At 37.5% G+C, this 26749-nt stretch overlaps 2 protein-coding genes across 10 annotated transcripts in view; both read left to right on the top strand.

Annotated features, from left to right (window-relative positions):
- LOC125252666 (serine/threonine-protein kinase pim-2-like) overlaps window positions 1–26749 on the top strand; it is a 681247-nt gene that overhangs the window by 526905 nt on the left and 127593 nt on the right. The window lies entirely within an intron of this gene.
- The window catches only part of nrg2a (neuregulin 2a), a 115307-nt gene continuing 89049 nt past the window's right edge, over window positions 492–26749 (top strand). For 7 of the 9 annotated variants that reach the window (XM_048166128.1, XM_048166125.1, XM_048166130.1 and 4 more), the window contains exon 1: window positions 508–934. In XM_048166128.1, the coding sequence (XP_048022085.1) occupies window positions 523–934 (412 nt within the window). In that variant the 5' untranslated portion in view covers window positions 508–522. Of the gene's footprint in view, window positions 935–26749 lie in introns of all 9 variants that reach the window. The other 2 variants (XM_048166127.1, XM_048166123.1) reach the window with 2 other exon arrangements.

The following is a 26749-nucleotide window of genomic DNA, read 5'->3' as shown; positions in this document are numbered from 1 at the left end:
AGGGCTACGGCAAACGCGTTTTATGATACGAAAGTGGATTCTTACAACGTTTGTGCTGAGGGGATATCGAAAGTAGCCCTAATAGTTTACTGCAGCATTTCACATTCGACTGCAGTGGAAGATACACAGCAACAGCGGCGAGTAGGGCGCGCTCACCACTGCAATTTCGGGGCAAAGATTGACTGGCGGCGTCTTGCGGATAACTGCTCGTGTCTTTGGAGGAGGCAGCGTCCACGACTTTCCCTGCATTTTAGGATGCGCTTCGGCAGAATGCAGTTGAGGGATCTGTATTAACCCAGCAGCATTACGCCGTTTCCGGTTCCCAGCTGGTGTTTCCCGATTGCAAATCTATCGGAAAAAAGCAGCGGATCCCGATGGCATGGACACTTACGCAAGGTCTGCCGCGCCGCCGTGCTACTGGAGCCTATTCGCAGTCTCTTCAGCCTTCAACCCAGCTCCACCGCCATCGCCCCGCAGCCCTGCCGCAACGCGACCACCGACCATCGAGCCAAAGCAGGCGGCATGAGGAGGCTTGATTCGGTACACTTATCCATGCTGCTCATCGGGGTCTCCTTCGCCTGCTACTCCCCGAGTCTGAATTCCCTGCAGGACCAGGCTTACAGATCCGCCGTGGTGATTGAGGGCAAGGTGCAGTCCGCGCCTCAGAACGTCTCAGCGGAGCCGTACAGTGTGAATGTCAAAGTCCTGGACGTGTGGCCGCGGAACAGCGGGGGTCTGGAGCGGGAGCAGCTCGTCACCGTGGGGGAATTTGGCTCGGAGGCTCCGTGCGCCAAAGTGAAGAAGAATCACAAGTATATATTTTTCATGGACCCAACTGATGAACCCTTGGTTTTTAAAGCGTCGTTTGCGCCCTTAGATACAAGTGGAAAGAACCTGAAAAAAGATGTTGGGAGGATCTTGTGTGAAGACTGCGGTAAGTTTATGCCCACAAAACGCTTGTGCAGGGGCTTGCAAATTGACATTGGCCGTCGGCTTCGGTTGTATGCTTATGTGTGGTGCGGATGACATCCAAATGTTTGGTGTAAGTAACAGATGGGGGCTTGTGGGGGCGTCTCTGCAGCAATATTGGGCAGGAATAAAACGCTTAAAGGTTTTTCATGGTATCATCAGACATATGCAAAGACATACTCTGTAGGCACACGCGCGCTCGTTGCTCATTTGTAGGATCCACAATTCTTAAGACAAAATAAACTGAGATGGCGTAACCATTAGACAGGGCCCATAGCCAATTAAGACTTGTATGTTCGGAAATGAAAAGGGACATAAGGTCAGAATAATTCACAACGTCTTTAAACGTGAAGCTACAGCTCGTTGCTCTGTTGGGAATAGAAAGTTGCTGGTCTGCGCTTGTGTAATGGGCCTTCAGAACAACTGCACTGGGAGTGGAGCCTTTAAAACTCCACTCAGGACGCAGGGAATATCTTCCAGCCTACAGAAACTGTTTTGTGTCACCTGTTTGCGCGCCGCAAATCTTTCTTTTTATAATAAGAAACTAGGTTCATCCCATCCTTTTTCTTTTTGACGGGATGTTCCTCGAAAGCACATTATATATAGGCTACTTAGGATTCAAAGCGGCAACTGAAATCTCACTCTGACAATTGAAGAAAAAAAAAAAAAAAAACTGCATCTTTTCTCAGTGTTGTAATATAACTAGAAGGTGTTACCACTCTTTTAGTAAATGAGTAACAGGAGAGCGTGTTTTCCACAGGCCTACTGTCACAGGGCTCCTATACTTATAACGCGTTTAGATGGTCGCTGTCCAGGGTGCTGTACAGAGTCAAAAAATGAGAATGGAAATATCCTAATGGAAAGCCATTTTTCAGATGTATTCTTCAACTAGTGTCTATGTTTATGTTACTAGTGCTTTATGTTAACTACTTATAATTTACTAGTTCTTACTTATAAACTACTTTTACTAGTTTTTATTCTTACTAATCACTGTCCCAATGTGCCAAGTAACACTTCCATTGTTATGGGTAACAAATTGCAAAATTCTGTCTAAATCCTGTTAAAAATAACCCAAGTTGGGATAAAAATGGACAAACCCAGTGAATGGGTTGTTTTGACCCAGCGATTGGGTTGTTTTAACCCAGTGGTTGGGTTAAATGTTTGCCCAACCTGCTGGGTAGTTTTATTTAACTCTACTATTGTTTAAAAATTACTATATTCCTTGCTTAAAATGAACCCAAAATAGGTTGAAAAATAACATTTAATAATATTTTTAATAAATGAACATTTATTAATGCGTTTAATGCATAAATTGCTTATTAATAAATGTTCACCTTTTGATTATTTTTGTTGCCTCTAGTAATTGTGTCTGATTTTTAAATTTCCAACCTATTCTGGGTTCATTTTAGGCCAGCCATATAGTAATTTTTAATCAATAGTTGAGTTAAATAAAACGACCCAGCAGGTTGGGTTAAATGTATTTAAATTTTTGTCCATATTTAACCAAGCATTTTTTTTAGAGTGTAGTGAATCTTATGATGATTCAGATATCAATTGTTTACTTCCAAATATGTATCCCAATTGTTGCTGGTACCTATTCCAGTTTTACTATTAATTCTAATACTTATTTTTTAGTTACTGGTAAATGGTTGAATTGTTACATGTATTTATTCCAGTTTTACTAGTACAGTTTGAACACAAACTACACTGTAAAACCCAATAAGTTCAGAATACTCAAAACATTTGAGGAAACTTATTACCTCAAAACATTTAAGTAAACTAACTCATTTTTTTAAAGTTGGTAGAACTTAAATTTTTTGTGACAATTGGGGCGGGGCTGAGAGCCATGGAAGTGGATCAAGGCCAGTGTGGTGCACAGGTGTCTCTCACTAACAATCCCGTCACCAGCACCCTTTCCCAACTCATCATAATGTTAACTACATACAGTTAATTTACATAAACATCACATTCAGATCTTGGTTAAATATTACATAGCAAATAACACATGCTATTATAACTATCAGAGAGACTGTCATTACATACTTGCATATATGTAATCAAAGAACATATGTGGTCTTAAATGTTTTGCAGCTCATCCTCAACCTAACCACAGGCTCTACTCTTCACCACAGTGGTAACCCTACAAAACTAACATAACAGAACCCCCCTGAATCCCAACATAACACAACATTAAACATTAAATTATATCTCCATATGTTAATCTTGTGCAAAAGCACACAAAATAACACTTAATTTCAACAGTTATTTATATGGTCTGACGCAAAGCATGCTGGGAATTAGAAATCTGCTGCAGCTCAACTCAATCATATTAAGTTGAGCTTACTACAATGAAATTTTGAGTTCATGCAACTTTTTCCTATTAAGTACAATGAAATTTCATTATTATTTGAGTGAAACAAACTCATTTAATTGAATTAATTTCACTGTTTGGTTTTACAGTGTAGTGCCTATTTATTAGACACTAGTGGCATTCGAGTTGTTAGTAACATGATAATCAAACGTGTACTATTTAGAATGTTCATTATATATGACAACTAAAAACATCAATAACTAGATAGAATAGAATCTAAAGTGTCTCATTAATAGGCATTAGTACCTAATAAATATAAAACTTGAAATAGATGCTAGTAACCATTGGGATAGTTACTAATAAGTCTAGAATGGGTACCAGCAACAAATTGAATAAATGTGAGTTGAAAGTGTATAGCTGAGATATTGAATGCGATGAAGATAGCAATGAGAAAGTACAAGTATCTAAGTTAATAGAGAAAATTACTTAGTAGTAATTATGTAAGTACAAAGAAATATATGTTAACTTTTGCTACAATATGCTTTTATAAGCTGAATGTGCTAGCATATTGTAGCACAGAGGTCTTAAATAAACTATCGTTTTGATTTTTCTTAGCAGATCGATAAATCTAAAGAATCTTGTCCCATGGTTTCTTTTCAAAGATCAACGAGTGCTTCACTAGATGACTTTGCAGTTTCTTCTCTCAAGTTGCCAGGGGAGGTTTCATGAATCTAACCTCTACACTGAACTAACTTGTGTGATTTACGCCATTTGCTTTGCTTTGCCATTCACTTACAGAAAGTGTTTCTGTTCATCATCACGCTTAAAGTGACCACACATGTTTGACGGTGATGGTCACGATCTAACCTCCACTGGTATGACAAGTCCTTCTCAAGCTTTTCAAATATGTCAGGTCTGACTGGTGCCTCAAGTTTTGTGGATAAAAATATGTTTCTTCTTCTGTCCCTAATGACTCAGCCTAGATTGAAAGCCTGTAAATGCAGGTATTTTGAAGTTTTTTTCCCCACAGTCTTTCTTGTCTTTTTGTAGAGGGAGACCTACATATCACGAATGAGGAGTGACTAGCTGTTTTGTGGCGTGTTTCTCCTCCAAAATGTGTTTTGCAATATTATGATTTGAAAATGATGATAGGGAAGTTTGTAGTATTTGATGTGCATGTGATCCTGATTTTCCCTACTCCCTGTGTGGAGGTCACAGCTGCATCGAGGTGGCAGTCCAGAATATGCCGGTGACTCAATATCATTGATCCGAAAGAGCTCTCGGGCAAAACTGCATGACACAGGACAAGAATAACAGCTGGTGATTGACATGCACAGAGGGAAGGACTTATTTCGTAGATGCATATGAAGGATTTTTGGCCAGACCAAACACGGAGATCCTGTCGTAACAAAATCCCAGTGTATTTCTCATTCTGACTGACATGGATAATTTACCTCAGTAAAATAGCGCATGATTTAAAAGGCTGTAACAAGAGAACTGCCTGAGGAGATTTAGTTATGATTAGCCACATATCTCAGCTACAAGCTGGATTCGGCTCTGAGAAGGTAATTGATGACTGCCGTCTTATTGCGGGAACTCATGGTGGGTTGTCGCCTTGTTAAATGGGATGGTGGCCATATCAAAGCAGTAGTTTTATAAACTTGGTCATATTTAGGATACTCAAGTGGGATTATGCACTCTCTCCAACATGGCCCACTTTTCCTTGGCTCCAAGAAAAGGAATCTCTCTCTGCAACTCGCCCACACATATTCCCTTCAGACAAACAGGCCTTAGCTCAGAATGTGTTTCATGAGCTGGACACAAGCATTCGGTGAAAAACAGCCTTTTTTTGTTGCATTCAAATTGTAAAACAAACCAATATCGACATGCTTTAGTCAGCGGTTGCGTTAGACTTTCTCATTGTCCACCATTTTGATGGACATGGTTGTCAAAATTCCATCATAGTCAATTATTACCCATCATTTTATTTTTTAATTTTTATTTTAACGATAATGAGACATATAGCTTTTGTTTTTGTTCACTTTTTCATTTTTAATCATGAACTTACAGGACGAGCATATAGGCTAGACTATCGGTGCGTCCCAATTTGCGGACTCTTTGCACTATTCTATGCTGTTTTGTAGTATAAATAGTGTGAGTATGCCTGATTTTGACGCCTGGGAAATACATAAAACAAATCTGCCTGTGAACGCTTTATATAACTACAATATAGGTAGGTCTAAATCACTTATTTAGAGTGATCACTTATATCAATGTTATATATGTCGTCATATCGTCCAGCCCTAAAAGTTGTACAGTTTTTGTCAGTGTTTATTTAAAAACACCAAATTATGCAGCTTATAAGATGGCAAATATTTAATTGATGAGTTGTCAACACAATATATAACAATACAATATATAGGGTATGATTTTACCCCCAAATCCAACATTTTGACACAAAATGATCTTTGCCTGGAGTCCAGTTGTTTCTGTGAATTGCAGCAATCCATTTGCTGCTTTTTTTCTGTAGCTTTCGGCAGTCTGTAAAAATATACCTCAGATTTTATGTCAAATCTATTTGTACAATCGCAAAGCTCTTTCCTGTTCTGGATGCGTTTTGTGTGTTTTTCGCGGCATTCACGTTGAAAACCAATGCCTCCACTCAGTCGTTTTGCCACTCGGTGGGCGTAACCGCAGTCATAACGGCTGATGGTGACGTCACGTGCATACCCGCTATAGAAAAGTGTCATTTAAATGCCCGGATGTTGCACTTTATTAACTGGAAAAAAAAACGAAGTGTGGAATGTTGGACATTTCATGCAGTCATGTTGAATGACATGTTGAATGACAAAATAACCTTATAAAATTCACACACTACGCGGTTGAGTACATAGTGTATAAGTGCATAGTGCATCATTTGGGACGCAACTTATGCATTAGAACAGATGAACAACGACTGTGTGTCATGTTCAACACCACACAAAGCAGAAAAATTATTTAAAAAAAAAATTTTTTTTTTTCAGCAGTGACAGTGGAGGCCACTAAAACATAGCCTTAAAGGTGCCGTAGAACGTCTTTTTAAAAGATGTAATATAAGTTTAAGGTGTCCCCTGAATGTGTCTGTGAAGTTTCAGCTCAAAATACCCCATAGATTTTTTTTATTAATTTTTTTTAATTGCCTATTTTGAGCCATAATTATATGTGCACCGATTCCTTGTGCGGTCCCTTTAAATCTCGTGCTCCCCTCCCCCGGAGCTATGTTGAGATTCGCCTGTTCTTCAGAGGTCTTTTAAACAAATAAGATTTACATAAGAAGGAGGAAACAATGGTGTTTGAGACTCACTGTATGTCAGTTCCATGTACTGAACTCTTGTTATTTAACTATGCCAAGATAAATTCAATTTTTAATTCTAGGGCACCTTTAAAACAGTGCCTGAACAGGCAACAATGCAATATTACAAAATACAGTTTTTTATACAGATTACAGAATTACAGGTTAGATCACCCTGTAATCTGGGTGTAATCTGTTAAAATGATGGACAGCCTTCAGATTTTTCTGTCACTGCTAAAAAAAATTCAGCCAATGACCGAAAATATTCAGTTAATGTAAACTCTGGCATTTTCTGGCAACGCTTTACAATAAGGTCCCATTAGTTAATGCATTTACTAATAGTAGCAAACAATGAACAATACATTTGTGACAGTGTTTATAAATCTTTGTTAAAGCTGCAGTCTGTAAATTTTGCCTCTTTGTCGCCATCTCTGTTCGAAACCTGCCATTGCAGTTATTTGCGGAATTATCATCTTTACGTGGGTTGTGCATCGGCACGGCTCCTCATCGCGGATGAATCTAATGTTTTGAGGAGAATATGTGGCTGTCAGTCACCGCACCGGTGGATACTGTACAGGTACTTCAGAATCACAGATTATAGAATGTTTGCTTAGCTTGCATCACATCAAACTGTCTAAATTATTATTATTGTTATATTTTGTTCTCAAATTTTTAATGTTAACAACATCAGCATTGCGTGACTGTGTATTTAGTGTGTATTAGTGTTACCTGTAGATTTCAATTTTTGTACAGTCTAATCTCTAATTGCCCATTTGTCATATCATTATTCCATCTGCTGTGAGAAAAGGCTATGGGCAAGATTTACTAACAGCTTGCGCCAGCGCAAACCCTCTTTTGGCATTAAAAAACTACTAAATACATGCAGTGCAAAATTAGCGCTGAAAAGGCATGGACTGAGTTGTTTTTGCGACTGACCTTATTGCATATGCATTTGTAGGAGTTTCCCTTTCAGACGCAAAATTTATGGGAGGAGAGTATTTAAATGAATCACGCAACGTGATTTACTAATGTTTGAGCTAGTCAATATTTGCGCTATTATTTAACGCACAAAAAAATCATGTCTTAACCCATTTCGCGACATGGCTGCAATTGTTTGCTGCTAGGAGGAGACACTGCAGAGAACAGAGAGCGCGTGGTAGAAAGGAGAAAATAATTTCCACTCGTATTTCTTTGGAATGCCAGAGGAAGACGTTATCCAAACATATAATTTGCCAAATATGTGTACGCGTAACAACGCATACATGTAACAAGTTGCGCCTGTGTCGACCAGCACCTGATGAGCATCAGCTCTGCTTATTTGTGACCCAGTGCTAATTTGTTTGTTAATTTGCGCATCAGCAGTAGATCACGTGCAAAACTTGCCACTTCCCATCGCCGCATTTGTGGAATTGCGCTCTCACGCTAGGTTGCCGCGTTTAGTAAATCTGGCCCTATAAATGATCCGCCACCAGAAGCATCCTCACATGATATAGCCTACTAGCTGGGACTCATTCTTTATGTAAACAGACATGGCGTATTGTTGCAAAGATGAACGGCATGCTCGAATTTCCTGTGGAAACCTACCAGTACCACTAGGATTAGAATACCTTATTACAAGCTTACTGTAGTGAATAGGGCTAAGGTAAGGAGATAGTTTTGAACACTGGCTGGTTATGAACTTGCTCAAATTGATTTTGGATAATTTTTAACCCAAAAAAGTTACGGACTGCAGCTTTAAATGTCAATAAAAATGTGATTGCTCTAGGTAGTTCATGTTAGCTCAAGTCTATAAATAATATTAACAGACAACTTTAGATTTTAATAATGTATTAGTAAATGCTGAAATTACCATTAAGATTAACAAATACTTTAGAAGTACTTTTCTTTGTTTCATGCAGTTAATAAGTCAACAAATGGAGCCTTATTTTAAATTGTTTTCGAATTTCTCACTTTAGTCATGTCTTTACTTAAAATGTGCCATGATTTATATCACAAGACTTCATTTTATCATGTACAAGCCCTTGTACATTTTGTCCCCTGGTAGACAGGTTGTGTCTTCCTTTAAAGGGTTAGTTCACCCAAAAATGAAATTTCTGTCATTTATTACTCACCCTCATGCCGTTCCACACCCGTAAGACCTTCGTTAATCTTCGGAACACAAATTAAGATATTTTAGTTGAAATCCGATAGCTCCGTGAGGCCTCCATAGGGAGCAATGACATTTCCTCTCTCAAGATCCATAAAGGTACTAAAAACATATTTAAATCAGTTCATGTGAGTACAGTGGTTCAATATTAATATTATAAAGCTACGAGAATATTTTTGGAGCACCAAAAAAAACTAAATAACGACTTATTTAGTGATGGCCGATTTCAAAACACTGCTTCAGGAAGCTTCGGTGCACAGATGAATCAGTGTATCGAATCTGCTGTTCGGAGCGCCAAAGTCACGTGATTTCAGCCGTTGGCAGTTTGACACGCGATCTAAATCATGATTCGACACACTGATTCATTTATGCTCTGATGCTTCATGAAGCAGTGCTTTGAAATCAGCCATCACTAAATAAGTCGTTATTTAGTTTTTTTGGCGCTCCAAAAATGTTCTCGTCACTTTATAATATTAATATTGAACCACTGTACTCACATGAAGTGATTTAAATATGTTTTTAGTACCTTTATAGATCTTGAGAGAGGAAATGTCCTATGGAGGCCTCACTGAGCCATCGGATTTCAACAAAAATATCTTAATTTGTGTTCTGAAGATTAACGTAGGTCTTACGGGTGTGGAACGGCATGAGGGTGAGTAATAAATGACAGAATTTTCATTTTTGGGTGAACTAACCCTTTAAGCACAATATTAGCTATTTCAGGCCTGGAACATACAATTTAAGCCAGACATATTCTGCTTCTGAAATGCGATTTAAGACACACAATAAGCACACTGTCTTATACATTTGCAGTTGCATATTAGGTTTTCAGACAGACTGTCTAGGTTTACTTTTCTAGGTAGAGGGATAAAACAAAGCAATCAATTCATAATAACATAATTCATAGTTAATGATTCGACACCACAAATTTGTCCCATATTCTTGGTTTAAGAGCCTGTCCATGTGCAGGCCTGTACTGTCCATCCCTCTGAGCGCCGGCTGTTGAATGACTGCTGTGAGTGACTCTCGGGTGAAAGCAGCGGTGTGGATCGACTGACTGAAAGTGGAATACCGAAGATGGGCTTCCCATTGATCCTGGTCACGCATGATGATGAATGTTTGTGTAGGTTGCTCTGCATCCTCCCTCTGAAGACAGATTCATACACTGTGGCCCTCTTCATCACTGTGTAAGGCTGACAGGAGACGTATGAAGCAGAGCCTCCAGTGTGTCAGCTGTACGCTAGGACACATGTTGTTACCTAGACTTAATTACTGCATGATAATCGATGTCAGCTCTCAGTCCTGCTCTCTGTATTTGCATATTTCAGCAGTTTCAGAGTATTGTCTGATTATGAAGTTGCGGAATATCCATTTTTGATATTTTGAAAGTATATATTATAAAATGTTTCCTTTTGGCTACAATTGAGCCTTCGCAAAGACCCGCCCCCCTTAGTTACTGTTGCTTTGTCCGACAAGCCATGGCGCTATCACGGCTCACAGAGTGAAAAATACATTGCGGAGCAAAGAGGACACTGACAACATGTCAACAGACAAGACAGAGCAGGTTACTTATGATATTAAACGAAGTCTCAGCTTTCAAATTGTGTAATTTTTTAAGAAATTCGACCAATAAATACCATTTTGTGACTCTTTAATGTATCGTGACAGATCGCTGTAGCTCTTCAGCTCAAGCGGTTCATAAACCGAACATCTCTTCCTACAAGTTAATTTATAGCATCAAATAAACATGAATGAACATGAGAAGGGATGTTGTTTCAAACGCAGAAAGATGTCAGTGCACACCATTTTTCAAGTTCAAGTCCACCGAGGTTAATCTTCTAACTGCTGACTGCTTTGTCGGACAAAATGGCGGATTCGGCGTTATGATTGGTTAGATCGCTTGTCAATCAAACTCCAGGCGAAGGGTCAATTTGGCCATCTGAGTCAAATTCTGTGAATCCTAAAAGATTCCTCAGGTCCTAGGCCAAAATCTGAATCTTTGATCGTTAGTTTGACATGTTGACCGACAGCCAAATTTTACCTCTGACAAAATTCTGGCACTGTCAGAAGATTTGACACACAGTCCTGCAGTGTGGCTTCTCCTACGACAACCGTCAAATCAAAAACCAAATGAGCAGTGGTTCCCAACCACGTTCATGGAGGACACCCAACACTGCACATCTTCCATGTACTTTGTCTGACATACCCATAATAAGCTGATGACTTGAATCAGGTGTGTTTGATTAAGGAGACATGCAAAATGTGTGGGGCCTCCAGGAACATGGTCGGGAACCACTGCAATAGAGGGTATGCACGTGACGTCACCGTTGTGACTGCAGTCACGCCCACTGAGTGGCAAAAAGACTGAGTGGCAGAATTGGTCTTCAGTGTGAATGAAAAACACACACAAAAATATCTAAAATGGCAAATTTGCAATTGGCTGTACAAATAACAAGATTTAACAAGAAAACCAGGGAATAATTTTACACTTTCAAAAGCAACAGAAAAGAGAATCAAATGGATTGTTGCAATTCACAGAAACAACTGGACTCCAGGCAAATAAACACTTACAAATACTATACAATTTTTAGGGCTGTATGATACGACAGTATATATAACACTGATATAAGTGATCACCCAGATTTAGACCTACCTATATTGTATTTTTTTAAAGTGTTCACAGGCAAATTTGCTTTATGTATTTTCCCGGTGTCAAGGCACATATAAAGGTCAGGAAACATGATTCCTGGCTGCATATCAATATCCATGGATTACTGGATCTTTGGTAAGTTGTAAGGAACACTATATCGAGTCCAACCTTAGGTTTAAACTGAAAATCGTTTGTTTTACTCACGTTTTTGCAGTTTCCCCTATTAAATCCAGTCATGCAGCAGGCTCTTTTGCCACTCAGTCCGGCTGAGGGGGCATGTTCCAGAGAGAAAGTGATGTCAATACATAAACTCTATGGACTTTATGTAGCCCCGCCCCTTTTTAGCGCAGTGCTCATTGTGTTCTGTCTTCTGGTTTGTATTTCCACAGCATGAAGGTAAGATCTTACGGATTTATGAATGAACCATTTGTCTGCTGACATCCGCTTCAAACATTACAAAGCTCATGATGACTTCCTTTAGGCCTAACTCTACAATAAGTAAAACCACTTCACCAACAAATTACTCTTCGACAGCGATGCCATAGAAATATAAAAAGCTACCACAGAGACAAAAGTTCAAAGACGAAATTCTAAAGATGGTCTGTATGATCGCCGAACCCGGGGTCCATCGCTTCGTGCATCTAAGATTTGAAAGATTTCAGATCTTCTAATTGTGATAACTGATCTCTGGCTAATTTGGTTCTTCAAACGAATTTGCGTATTTGATTAAAATATAGGGATTAAGTTTTCTGCGATTACTGCGCATTCTTGTGTTCACCGGAAAGGGCAGATATATCCAGGGGCATGTTTACATTATTGGGGGCCCTAAGCAAATCTCCGGGAGGGGCCTCATGGTCAAATTATTTCCATTATTTCAGAATTTCTAGTATTTGAACAGGCTTTATATTTTTATTTCAGTGTTGTGATTAGCAATTCATTTAATTTTACCTGTAAATGTGTTAAATGACAGCATTGATTTTTAATAAGTTTTAATACATTTAATGTTTCTTAAGGGTCAAGAAAATTTTTCTAATGGCACAGGCGGCAGACTTTTTTTCTTCTTCTTCTTCTTTTTTTTTTTTTTTTTTTTACCAAGTTATCTACATCTCCTGCACTGCATCAAGTCACTCCCAGTCACAGTTATCCATTGTTGCTTTTAGTAGGGCTATAAAGCTGGGAGCACTAAATGATATTCAAAGTCACATTATACGCTTTTAACATTAAATAAAGCGCATAAACATTACCTGAGATTAACATTGCCATACTTTGTGTTGTTGTTCCAGCCGCGACTTCGCAAAAAATAGAAACCTTTTCTAAAATGGAATTGTAGCGCTGGTTAGGACAACCGGTAACTTAAACACCCCTGATTGGTCATTATTTTCAACAGAAATCCCTGTGATTGTCTACAGTACTCAACGCCACAAAAACACGTTGTGAATAGACACATTGGCAGCGCCATTGATCCTACATGTCTTCTTGCGTGCGTCCGTTTTTAAAGGTGCCATCGAATGTTTTTTTACAAGATGTAATATAAGTCTAAGGTGTCTCCTGAATGTGTCTGTGAAGTTTCAGCTCAAAATACCCCATAGATTTTGTTTTAATTTGTTTTTTTAACTGCCTATTTTGGGGCATAATTAGAAATGCGCTGATTCAGGTTGTGGTCCCTTTAAATCGCACGCTCTCCGCCCCCGGATCAAAAGAGAGCTCAATTTAGTGCTTGTCAGGGATTGACACACTTATTATCATTGAGGTACTATTATAGTTTTTGTTTAAAATTTTGATTAGATTTGATTTGATTTTTAGTTTTTCTGCTTTCATTGTCATTTTAGTTAAAAGTTTTAGTAATTTTTTGTGTTTATGTCGTTTAGTTTTTGCTTTTAAATGTCTATGTAGTTTTTTTATTTCTTTTTTATTATTTTAGTACATCAGGTTAATCTAAAGCTTGGAAACTAGATTAAATAAAATAAGTTTACATTTTTATATATATTTATTTTATTTCAGTTAACGTTTATTTCAAGTAATGAAGATTTTTTATGGTTTTAGGTTTAGTTACCTATAATAACCCTTATACCTGTAAAATATATAGAATCATGTGTCAAATAATGTTCTTAGTCTTTCCTTCCTGTGACAGAAGATAATAGTTTACTATGAATTAAATAGAAATTAAATTAAATACAGTTTATTGTGTAAACAAAATAACAATAATGACTAGGAAATAATAATAATTATAAACCATCCCGAAATACACCGTGACTCTTATTCTGAAATGTCTGCAGTCTGCACTGTAGCAGGCTGCTCATTTAAGCTCAGATGAGGGAGATAAAATATGCATTCTTACAACAGTCTAAAACATACTACCATATAAGCATCGTGTAGTAAACATTGTCATAATTCATCAACATTTGCTTATAAGCAGTCGTTTGGCATAAATGTGCGCTATTCATTAATTGCGAAGCAGTGTGCGAATCTTCCACACAGGACAGCAGTCCTGACTGGATAGCTTCCCAAATTGTCCCTCTCTATTTTTTTCGTTTTTATTCATTGATGAAAATTAGAGTAGATTTTAGTAATAGTTTTAGTCAAAACGCATTTTTATTTAGTCATCGTCTCATTTTTGTTCATGAAAAAAATGTCGTTGACGAAAATTATGACGAAAATTATTTGTCAAGGAAATTAACACTGGTCATGACGTAATTTCCCTGCAACGCCAGAGTCATTAGCCATGTGACATTTTTTGCTCAGGTGATTGATTGATCCTCCATAAGCAAAGATTTGGAGCCAGATTTTCTAAGGGCTTGCGCCAACGCAAACCCTCTTTTGAATGAAAAACGAATGTAAAACGATTTACTCAAGACACGCAGTGAAAATGTTGAAAATGCATGGACGGTTATTTTTGCAGGTGACCTTATTTCAAAAAAATGTATGGGAAGAGAGTATTTAAAGGAATCGTGCAAGGTGATTTACTAAGGTTTGCGCTAGTCAGTTTACTGATATTTGCGCCATTATTTAATGCCCAAAAAAGCTAATTTGCGCTGCTCTTGGCAGATTATGTTGGTCATTATGGAAATGCACGTCATCAGCAGATCACACCCAGAACTTTCCACTACCATCTGCACTTTTTTGAAATTGCGCTTTCACGCTAATTTGCCCTGTTTAGTAAATCTGGCCCTTGAAGTCATGAACCTCTGCAGAGTCCAAGCAAGTGCCAGTGAGACGAACAGGAATGCTAACTTTATTACAGAACTTGCTGCTTGAGTGCTACTCAGACATCCAAACTTCAATGGATGAATTATATAGACCTTATGTAGCCCCGCCCCTTTTCAGCACTGTGCTCGTTGTGTTCTGTCTTCAGGTTTGTATTTCCACAGCAAGTGTGGCTGAAGTGTGTAAAAGCAATGCAGCCTGGGTGAGCGTAAGAGACTTCCTTGATTCAAAAACCTTTAAAAAATCTTGCCAAAGCCAAACTTTTGAACAGTAGTATATAAATTATTTTAAAAAGGGTCCTCAGGGTTTAGTTCTTGGACCCCTCCTCTTCTCCATTTACACTACATCACTTGGTCCCATCATTCAGGCACATGGTTTCTCCTACCATTGCTATGCTGATGACACACAACTCTTCCTTTCATTCCAACCAGATGATCCCACAGTAGCTGCACGAATCTCAAGCTGTCTGGCGGGCATCTCGGCATGGATGAAAGAACATCATCTACAGCTCAACCTGGCTAAGACTGAGCTTCTCGTCTTCCCTGCCAATCCGACTCTAAATCACGATTTCAGCATCCAGATAGGTACATCCTCAATTACCCCGTCAAATTCGGCCAGAAATCTTGGAGTAATCCTTGATGACCAACTGTCCTTCAAAGACCACATTGCAAAGACAGCTCGGTCATGCAGATTTGCACTATACAACATCAGGAAAATCAGGCCCTTTCTAACAGAACATGCAACACAACTTCTGGTCCAAGCCCTGGTCATTTCTAGGCTTGATTACTGCAATGCTCTTCTGGCAGGACTGCCATCATGCACAATCAAGCCTCTACAAATGATTCAGAACGCTGCAGCACGTCTCGTCTTCAACGAGCCCAAAAGAGCCCACGTCACGCCTCTCTTCATCTCTCTTCACTGGCTACCACTTGCTGCTCGCATCAAATTCAAGGCGTTGATGCTTGCTTACAGATCTGCCACAGGCTCAGCACCCTCCTACTTCCACTCACTCTTACGAGTCTACACTCCTACCAGAAACCTGCGCTCATTAAAGGAGCGAAGGCTTGTGGTACCATCACAGAGAGGCACAAAATCACTTTCCAGAACGTTCTCGTTCACTGTTCCTTGCTGGTGGAACGATCTTCCTGCCTCCATCCGGAATGCGGAATCCCTGGCAATATTCAAAAGACAGCTGAAAACCCATCTCTTTCGTGAGCACTTAACCTCATCTTAAAAAAAAACAAAAAAAAAAAACTTCTTACTCCTATCCTTTCACTTCCTCTAATCCCTCTCTATTGTAGCTTAGGATAATCTGAGCACTGCCTATAACTTGTATTATGAGCACTTCTTGTCTATTTGCCTCGTCATGACGACTCGCTTGTTGTATTCCTCACTTGTAAGTCGCTTTGGATAAAAGCGTCTGCCAAATGAATAAATGTAAAATGTAAAATGTAAAAATGCTACATTTTTCGTAACATAAATGCCACTGTTTGCTTTTTTCCACCCATGCAATTTCTTTTTATTTATTTATTTATTTTGGGGGGGAAAGTGTGGCTAAAGTGTCTAAATAGTTTTTGGACCACTTCAACTTTAAATAGATCACCTCTACATATATTAGGATAGCAAAAGTAGCTTAAATGTAAAAAGGTAATGATCTGAAAGCCATTTATCTTTACTGTGGACTTTAGTTCTTAGTATTTTCCTTGGCTTTGGTTGTCAAATCCCTGAACATTAGATCCAGACATTTAGTTATTTTTTGTAAGTTGTTTTACATGCTGTTAAAAGTGTGTTTTTAATCAATTCAGAGTGGGTACTGAAATTGCTGTCTTTTTTTTTGGGTTACAGTATCCATTGTTCATAATGATGGCTTACCTTCAGTGCTTTGATTTCACAATAGAAGCTGATAAAAATAAACATGCCCATGATTAGTGATCATACTGCAAATGGGTGCAAGGTTAGTTATATATTATGGCGCTATATATGGGAAAATAGGTGCTATATATTGTGGTTAATCTTTCAATGGGCTACTTTCTTATAATTAAAGTTTTTAATGCACAGGGAATAAATGAATCCCATAATAAAGAACGACCTCCATTAACGCAAGTGGTGCATCATTTTGCTGAAAATGCTGACTTGCATGAGGGTTAACTCTTCTGCAGTACTTACCCACGAAGGTAATAATTTTTGGCTTTAAACACAGTATCTGTGACAAAAGTGACCTTGCTGGGTTACAGTAGTGGCAGAGCTGTCCATCGTGTGATAAATTCAGAGAGCTCTGAAAATAGGCCCACATGGATTGGATTGTCTGCAGAGTGTTGCGAAGGGAAAGAGGTGGCAGAGACAAGCCTGTGTAATACCTTGTAATTGACAAGCTGTAAATCTGAGTAAGGGTGTTTTAGGCTCCGGCTGTAAAGGCAGTTGAGTGTGAGCCGTGTGTTTTTATTGGAACTCAATGTACTGGTGCATTGTGACCATTTGAGAGAGAAACTGTACACCCTTTATGAGTTAACTGCATATTTATATAGGCAATGAGAGCATGTTCTGCAAATTACGTTTAAGAACCTAGTACATGCTTCTTTACCCATATGGGTAATAAATACCAGTGAGATGTTATGCGTGGGCAGAGCAAAATATCTGGAGTCAGGTGTAGGATGAGTGTGTTTAGCATTTTACATTCTCTAAGAAGTAGTTATGTATGAAGGAAACACTCAAAGGAAATAATAAATGGTTTGCTGGAAGTTACAGTATTTGAATGATGCAAAAACATTGCTTTTCTTTCTATCCTTTTGATTTTAGAACATATACTATGTTATGCTATGTTTAAAAAAAGATTTAATGTATAATAGAATGGATCTTTGCTCACTGTTTGTCTCTTTTTGGCTGTCCTGGGTTTTTCCACAGAAGAAGGCATCATATTCACCACTTAGAGGCAGTATATGAACAGGATACTGACAGCCCCAAAATATTACAAACAGGCCCAAGAGTTTGCACCCTGCAGATGTGGTGTGACTATGGTGTTACTCTCATCAGGTCTGACATTAACACACTGGGAAATCGTAGCTAATCACATATGTTTAAACTGCTCTAATGCACAAATGAATCTTGTGCTTCATTGTCTTGCCACAGAAAATAACATTTAAACTCCTCGGAAACATTTGGCATGTGTCATATGTGAAAAGACACGTCTGTAAGTCATTAGAGGTCTAAGCAGTGAGGCTGTTGGAACCCTGTTCTGTTTGCTCTGAATTTCTTCTTTGTTATTTGTCTGCTCTAAAACCAGAGACTGTAAACCGCAGAGACTCTAATCCTGGACCCAGTTCCCTCCCAGTACTTATCAATTGCATATCAGGCAATTGTTAATAGGTGATGCTATAATAAACAAATATGCATTCTTTTTCTGACTTTTTTTTAGCCCCAGGCTGTTTACTACACAAATTTGGCAATATACACTACCGTTCAAAAGTACGGAGCACCTAAAGGGACACGGTGATAGAAAAAAAGTCGGAGTCAGAAGGAAAAAATATATTTCAAATACTTTTGCATTAGCTCGCTAAAGTTTTGCTTTCCCCCGAGAAACTTTGCATTCACTCACAAAACCTTTGTGTTTTTTGCAAGCGAACACAAAGTTTCTCGGGGGAATGCAAAACATTTTGGGAGCAAATGCAAAATTTCTTGGGGGGACGCAAACATTTTGGGAGCAAACGCAAAGTTTCTTGGGGGGACGCAAACTTTTTGGATGCGAACGCAAGGTTGCACGGGGGGAATGCAAACATTTTGGGAGCGATCGCAAAGTTTCACGGGGGAATGCAAACATTTTGGGAAGGAATGCAAAGTTTCTCGGGTTTCTCGGGGGAAAGCAAACATTTTGGGAGCGAACACAGAGTTTCTCGGGGAACGCAAACCTTTTTTTGGGAATGATTGCAAACATTTTTGGAGCGAACGCAGTTTCTCGGGGGGACGCAAACATTTTCAAAGTGAACGCATAGTTTCTCAGGGGGACGCAAACATTTTGGGAGTGAACACTGTAAAAAAAAAATCCCCGTAAAATTTACTGTAAAAAAACGGCAGCTGTGGTTGCCAGAACTTTACCGTAAAAAAATAGGGTAGCAATGTTTTAGGTTTTACGGGACAGCACTTTTTACAGTTCAAAACTGTATAATTTATATTGTAATAATTACGGTTCATAACTGTTTATTTTACACACTGTAAAAAAAAAACTGTTACATTTATGGTAAAAAAAAAACGTATTTCATTAACTGATGTAATGTTAATTTACCAACCTATTGAAGTACTAATATCTGTTTTATACCTTTGTAATACACTAACAACCATCAAACACAGTGGTGATGAGAGTCACATGATGAATCACAAGCTGAGAAGGACAATACTAATATAGAAGGTGCACACAGTGTCATTCACACAAACACTAAACACCATCAAACACACATGAAATTTAATAAACATTAATTTAACAACATTAGATGTAACATAAAACCCTAATGTACATAACAAACTGATTAGAAAAAACTAAGAAGAAACAGAGTTATTTCAAAGAAAATACATCAAATGTGAACTGTCATGCAGGGAATTGTGGGAATGTAAATTTATGGTTTTTCACTGTAAATTATACAATGACGTTATTTTTCATGTCCAAAAACTGTAAATTTAATGGTATTTTACAGTAAAATTACATTAAATGTACCCTTAGATCTATTACAGTTATTCACCGTACATAGTACGGAAACTTTCTGTAAACCAATTAACTGTTTTACACCATAGCATTTTTACAGTCTTTTACTGTTAAAATCACAGTCATTTTTTACAGTGAACGCAAAGTTTCTCTGGGGGGGGGGACGCAAACATTTTGGGAGTGAACGCAAAGTTTCTCAGGGGGACGCAAACATTTTGGGAGCGAACACTGTAAAAAAAAAAAATCCCCGTAAAATTTACTGTAAAAAAAACGGCAGCAGTGGTTGCCAGAACTTTACCATAAAAAATACGGTAGCAACGTTTTAGGTTTTACGGGACAGCACTTAGTTTACAGATCAAAACTGTATAATTTATATTGTAATAATTACGGTTCATAACTGTTTATTTTACACACTGTAAAAAAAACCTGTTACATTTATGGTAAAAAAAAACGTATTTCATTAACTGATGTAATGTTAATTTACCAACCTATTGAAGTACTAATATCTGTTTTATACCTTTGTAATACACTAACAACCACCAAACACAGTGGTGATGAGAGTCACATGATGAATCAAAGTTCATCACAAGCTGAGAAGGACAATACTAATATAGAAGGTGCACACAGTGTCATTCACATAAACACTAAACACCATCAAACACACATGAAATTTAATAAACATTAATTTAACAACATTAGATGTAACATAAAACCCTAATGTACATAACAAACTGATTAGAAAAAACTAAGAAGAAACAGAGTTATTTCAAAGAAAATACATCAAATGTGAACTGTCATGCAGGGAATTGTGGGAATGTAAATTTATGGTTTTTCACTGTAAATGATACAATGACGTTATTTTTCATGTCCAAAAACTGTAAATTTAACGGTATTTTACCGTTAAATGTACCCTTAGATCTATTACAGTTATTCACCGTACATAGTACGGAAACTTTCTGTAAACCAATTAACTGTTTTACACCATAGCATTTTTACAGTCTTTTACTGTTAAAATCACGGTCATTTTTTACAGTGAACGTAAAGTTTCTCGGGGGTGGTGGGGGACGCAAACATTTTGGGAGTGAACGCAAAGTTTCTCGGGGAACGCAAACCATTTGGAAGCAAACTTAAAGTTTCTCGGGTGGGTAGGCGCAAACATTTTGGGAGAAACGCAAAGTTTCTCAGGACACAAACATGGGGGACACAAACATTTTGGGAGCAAATGCAAAGTTTCTCGGCGGGATGCAAACATTTTGGGAGCCAAAAAAATTTAATTTACTCCTGTGAAGGCAAAGCTGAATTTTCAAATTGGTTTAGTCTAGAGACACACCTGACAAAAAATATTAAAAGATTTTTGGTTTGATGAATTATTCTGCTGATGAGGCAATGCATTTTTCGGGCGTTGTTTATAAGGAATGGACTCGTATATTGTGAGCCAAAACGATGTTGAAATTTTCCACCAAAACAACTGTATCCACAGGATCTCTTCTTTCGAATTTGACAAATGTGGTAATTTGCTGTAATTTTCCAGTCTGCTTGGACTTGATTGTTGTGTATGGTTATATGTTCACTTGGCTTTAACATTCTGAATGCTTTGTTCAGGTTAATTCGGCTTAATCAGTTGAGTTGGCAGGTTGATGAAGAAAAAAAGACTTGTACTTGTGTGGCGAGCAGTAAGCAGTTACTTAGTCGCAGATGGCATGAAAACTGACACAGAGTTTGAACTGACATCACTATTAGAGGAAGCAGCGATCATGGGAGGTGATCTGGCAAATATTAGTTTTAACTGAACTTGTGGCCCCTTTTTTACAAGACCTTCACAGGGAAAATAAACTGACAGGGTGCTTGAATGTTTAGCTGGGAGTATTTGGGTGGAGGTTTGTCAGGAGTAGACATTTTTGTGTTAGTCTTTGCTGTTTGCTATTAAAATGTTTTCTCTTGCCTTCTATTCAACTGAAAAAATAGAAATTGGTTCAAGAATGAAACATTCAGACTATAGAATCACACTTCTGGAAAAACGAATTGTCTTGGAAAGCATTGCTGGTATCACTGCACACATAACCAACTGACTTAAACTGTAGATTCCTCAATGTATTATTTAGTCAACTGTTGGCATGTTTCTTTCCTTATTTTCTGTTGTGGGAAATTCCCTGTTTTATCCCTTGTACTGGATTGATTACTCTTTGGAAAGGTAGTCGTGCTTGTTTATGCATGTGATATTTAGCAATATTATTGAGGCTACATTTGTTCTTAAGAGTAGACTAAACCCAGCTGTCCAGTTACTCTGCTGTTTACTGAACTAAACGCAAACTGGGCTCTCAGATCAGGGTCCCACATGCTCAATCTCTCATTCTCTCCACCTCATCTCCACTGAAAGTCATGTTTGGTAGATCCCTGCCTCGAGTACATTTACCTCTGTAGTAAATAATGTATCTGGTGCACATGTAATGTAGGCGCACGTGCGGCAAGGGAAGGATGTTATGATAGGTGAGGCCTTCACAGTGCACAAACATCCAACGACATGACGTGTTTTTCTATCCAATAATTTATTAAATATATATTACTTTGTGTATTAAAAATGTTTTTGGTATTTTATAGGCATAACGTTAAAAATGGCATCTGCCTCATTAAAATAATAATAAAAAAAAAAAAAAAACATTATTAAGTAGTTAAAGGGTTAGTTCACCCCAAAAATTTGTCATTAATTATTCACCCTCATGTCGTTCCAAACCCGTAAGACTTTCATTCATCTTCAGAATACAAATTAAGTTTTTTTTTTTCCACGATCGCTTTATAAGCTGAACACAGATTGAATTTAGGCTTTTATTCACATATAAACATTCATCATCTCACATCAGTTGTAGTAAACGGAAGCACAAGCGTGTTTGCTTGATAATCGAGAACCTATGAGGTTCATTGTCATGTGTTACGCAGCATGTTTAAGCTTAATTCATATGGATTTGTTTTCCGATCTCTCTGTGAACTTTTTGAAGCGTCAAAGTGTCAGTTGCGTAGCTGTCAATGGAGGCACAGAAAGATTTCATCAAAAAGATCTTCATTTGTGTTCTGAAGATGAACGAAAGTCTTACAGGTTTGTAACCACATATATAGTTTTTAATTTTTATTTCAGTTTAGTACATGAAGTTAAACTAAATGAAAATGAGAAATGTTGCTTTGGCAAATCTAAAAAAAATAAACTTTTATTTTATTTCAGTTAATGCTTATTTTATTTTAAGTAGCAAACATGTGATACCATTGGTCTAAACCTTCCTTCCTTTTTAAAGATGTGTCCATTTCTTTACAATGGACTCTCTTTTATGCCATTGACCCTGGCCCCAAACACATCTCCTTTCTGATCTGAGGGTGAAAAACAATCAGTATGGTGTTCTCCTCTGTCATCATCCAAACACACAGCCTTCCAATAAGACACAGCAAGATGAAAAAGGAGTGGAGATGTAGATGGTGAGGAGTAATCAAGATGTAAATGAGAGAGAAAGAGAGAGAGAGAGAGAGAGAGAGAGAGATTGTAGCCAAATGGGAAAAAATGCCCCTCTGCTTTCCACCTAGAAGCTGCTCATCAACTATTCATCAGTAAGTCTCTGCACTCTCCTACTGCAGTATGGCATGTGTACAATCCTGCCACTCAGGACTCGTGCGTAGTGGTGCGCACTCGTGCACACCCGGGAGGTGACCTCCTGCTGCACCTGCACTTCTCCTTTCCTGGGCTCAGACCGCATGTATGCTACTCCGCACGAGTCTGCAGGACACTGCAGCATCTTTTTCCTTGTCGTTTCCAGAGACCTATTGATATGATGCCACGGTTGCTAAAGACACGGGGTGTGTTTCTGTAAACAATCCCATGAATAGCTGGTGCTTGAAAGCACTTTTTGTGTTGCATGCAAACTATTAGGGATATTTGTATGCTTTTGCATATCTCAGTGCACATATACATTTGACATGTGACATGATCATAGCATCAATCATGTAGTTAGACAGACATATTTCACTGACCTGTACTTTAAGTTTGTCCTTTCTTCTGGATGCCATGGCGCAGTGGTTTACACACTTGCTACTGTTGAGCTCATGGGTGATTACAGGTTTGTGTTGTTGTATCTTTTTGCATTATATTTGCCCGCTTTCTCCACCAAAAAATCCTGTCATTGTAAAAAGTTTTCCCATTCAGATCTTTTAGGTTATTGTGAAACAACCTATTGAACAAGCCAAGGGAAAATTTGTCATCAGCAGACCCACATCTGCCATAACGCAATATCTCATATTAGATTAATATACATATTAGACCTAACAAAAAGGGAATTTTTTATGCCTTTTTTTCACTGCTGTGTGGCTACTTTTTGTCAACACTGTTTTTTGAGTTATGACAACTTTGAGTGAATTTACATTCAACCAACAAGCTATACTGAGTTAGAGGAACTTAATAATTTGTAGCATAAACACAAATTTTTAAATTGATTATTCAAAAAAATTAAGTCACTTTAACTACCAGAGTTGAACCAAATAATCTTATCTATTTCATTTCAAATCAACAGCTATTGTAGCACATGCTAACATAACTTATTTAACATGTATATTTAATGAACAAGTTAGATATTACTTGTCACTGGCATTAGCGCAGTCATTGCTTATAGAGTCAATATAGTGTTTACCTTCATAGTCTTTACTCTTTAGCACAATGGTAACCACAAAAACTTCAACATTACTGAAACTCTTTTAAATGTCAAATACAACAGCATTAACAACCACTATAACAGGTCTTTCCCTTCACTAAAAACAAATAAATTAAAACTTTTTAATTTCAAAATGTATTCTCCTCATCCAGTCCTATGCAAATCATGCTGGGAACTAGAAATCCACTGCACTCTAAAAAATAAAACATTGGTTCAACAAATAAAAATATGTTAACGTTTTCCACTAGAATTTTTAACTTAAGCCAATTGGGAGAATTACATTAATTCAAAGCAATATTTTGAGTTGATCCAACATAATGTTTTAAATAAAGTGAAGATGTTTTGCCACAATAAAAACACATTTCTAAGTAACATGAACTTAATAATTGTCAACATGAATGCAACTATTTAAGTTGATCCAACATAATGTTTTAAGTAAGGTGAAGACGTTTTTTTGCCAAAATAAAAAAACATTTCTAAGTAACATGAATGCAACTATTTAAGATGATCCAACATAATGTTTTAAGAAACATTTTGGACACAATAAAACGCATTTCTAAGTAACATGAACTTACCAAGCACCGCTTGTCACCATGATGGTAAATCTCCAAAAAATCACATTAACAGAAACTCTTCTAAATTAGCATAACAAAACATTAATTACTGCTAAATCTCCCTTACCATTAATCTTGTGCAAAAAACATTATAACACTTAATTTTAGCATTTACACGTCTAAATTAAAAGAAGTGTTCATACAACTCAAAACAATGAAACACGATTACACGTCATCAGATTGTATTTTACATTAACAGAACTTAAAATTAAATACATTTTTGATTAACTGAACATGTTAAACTATGACAAGTCATGATAGTATATTGAATCAATAGGCATAATTTGTGTGTCATCCAAGCTCAATAAAATAACAATTACAAGTAAAAAGTCTAATAGCATTTCAGAACTTGATTTTTTATTTCACAACAATATATATATTTAAGTAATGACTAAAGGTCCCCTGAATTAGTTTTTAGAGTGTACCTAATTTATGAAGTTATCAAGACAAATCCATTAAGTTACTACAACTTAATTTAAAAAAAATAAATTTAACGCAGAAATTTGAGTTTAAATTACAGACGATATAAAGTTGATGTAATGATAAACATTATTATGTCAACAGAACTCTACAAAATGTTTAATTAAAACAATAAATTAGAATTTTAACTTGCAACCATGCATTTATTTAAGTTGTGGTAACAGGTCCCCTGAATTACTTTTTAGAGTTGTATTTACTTTAATGCTCCTGTATGCATACTGCAATCCTTCCCAATATGTGTCCGAAATAAAGAAGCCAGTGCCTGTGACAGGAACTTGACAAACGAAAGATTCGGGAACAAAGGAGCATGGGAAGGGCGTCCGTGTGTTTGTATGCGAGTGCCAGATAGTTGAAAAGAGGGTCTGCTGACACTCCCGTTGCGAGCCTTGCGCTCCACTTGAGGGACGTGTCCGGCCATGTTTGCTGCACACTCCATGCACATCGACCGCCAGTGTTTGCTTCCTCAGGTATGTCGTAGGAGTGGATTGATGTGTGTCTTAACATGAAAAGGCTTAAAAACGAATGAATAGTTGTTCTTTTGCTTGTGTTAAGAGATGGACAGAGAAGGATTTAGCTGTGTGTGATGGGGCAGTAGCTGTCCATAGGGAGAGAGTTTGATAAATGCAGGGACCTGTATGTGATTGAAACCAGATCAGAGAACCATTTGTCAGGCCTCATTAATTCAAAGCCTAGCCCATGCAATGGCACATTTTACATTACAGCAAAAACAGAAACGGTACAATAAGAGACAATGATCAGAGAGTTTGTTTGGAAAAGATTTTACTTGAAATGATGATGAATTGTTGCCTTTGATATCATTATATAGATGAAATGACTTCTGTAATGCACTGCATCAGAGCTGTTTACATGAATTTAATTGTTTGTTGGTGATGTGTGTTCTCCTGTACGAGTTAAAGAATAAGTGAAGAGATTTTTGCATGTTAACTCTGTGACCTGACAGAGAGAGAGAGAAAAAAATACAATAGTTAGGTGTGTAACAATATATCGTGTCACAATATATCGCAATATAAAAATGCAACAATATCGTATTGTGGATAGTGACAATTTGTGTTGTGCATATCTGACCCAAAATGAAAATTACTGTATGAGGAAAAAAATCAAGTTTACAGAGTTTTAGTGTCTGTACTACATTAAACTACTATATATAATGTTGACTATAATGTATAATAATGCAGTGGGGGAATATTTGTGGGTCCTGATAATGCCAAATGTCTTATGTTACCAGTAATGGCCTACATTACTTTGAATATATCTAGTCAGTGACAGATTGCAAGCATATTAGTCTAAAATAATTCTGTATATTCAGCTTCAGAATCATGAATATTTTTATTCTGGTGTCACCATTGTCCTGTGCATCGGTTTACCAGCACCAAGCCCAAGCCTTTGTACCTTTGTGTCATTTTCCTTAAGGGTGTTTATTTATTTATTTTATAAGGCCTAGTTTATTTGAATAGGGACATACAAAAAACAGAATTCCAGCCAAAAGCTGAAAAAATATGCATTGCACATAGAGAATATAGAATATGCTAATTTGCATCTCAGGTCCTAGAGAGGCTTTTCTAAGAAAACCAACCCTGCTTACCTTAATTTAAAACTTTTGGCTAATACATACATAAATATGCCTAAATAACACTAAATGCCTATTTTA

Source organism: Megalobrama amblycephala, linkage group LG18 (assembly GCF_018812025.1).
Source record: "Megalobrama amblycephala isolate DHTTF-2021 linkage group LG18, ASM1881202v1, whole genome shotgun sequence".
NCBI lineage: Eukaryota > Metazoa > Chordata > Actinopteri > Cypriniformes > Xenocyprididae > Megalobrama > Megalobrama amblycephala.
This window is presented reverse-complemented; position numbering and strand designations above follow the sequence as displayed.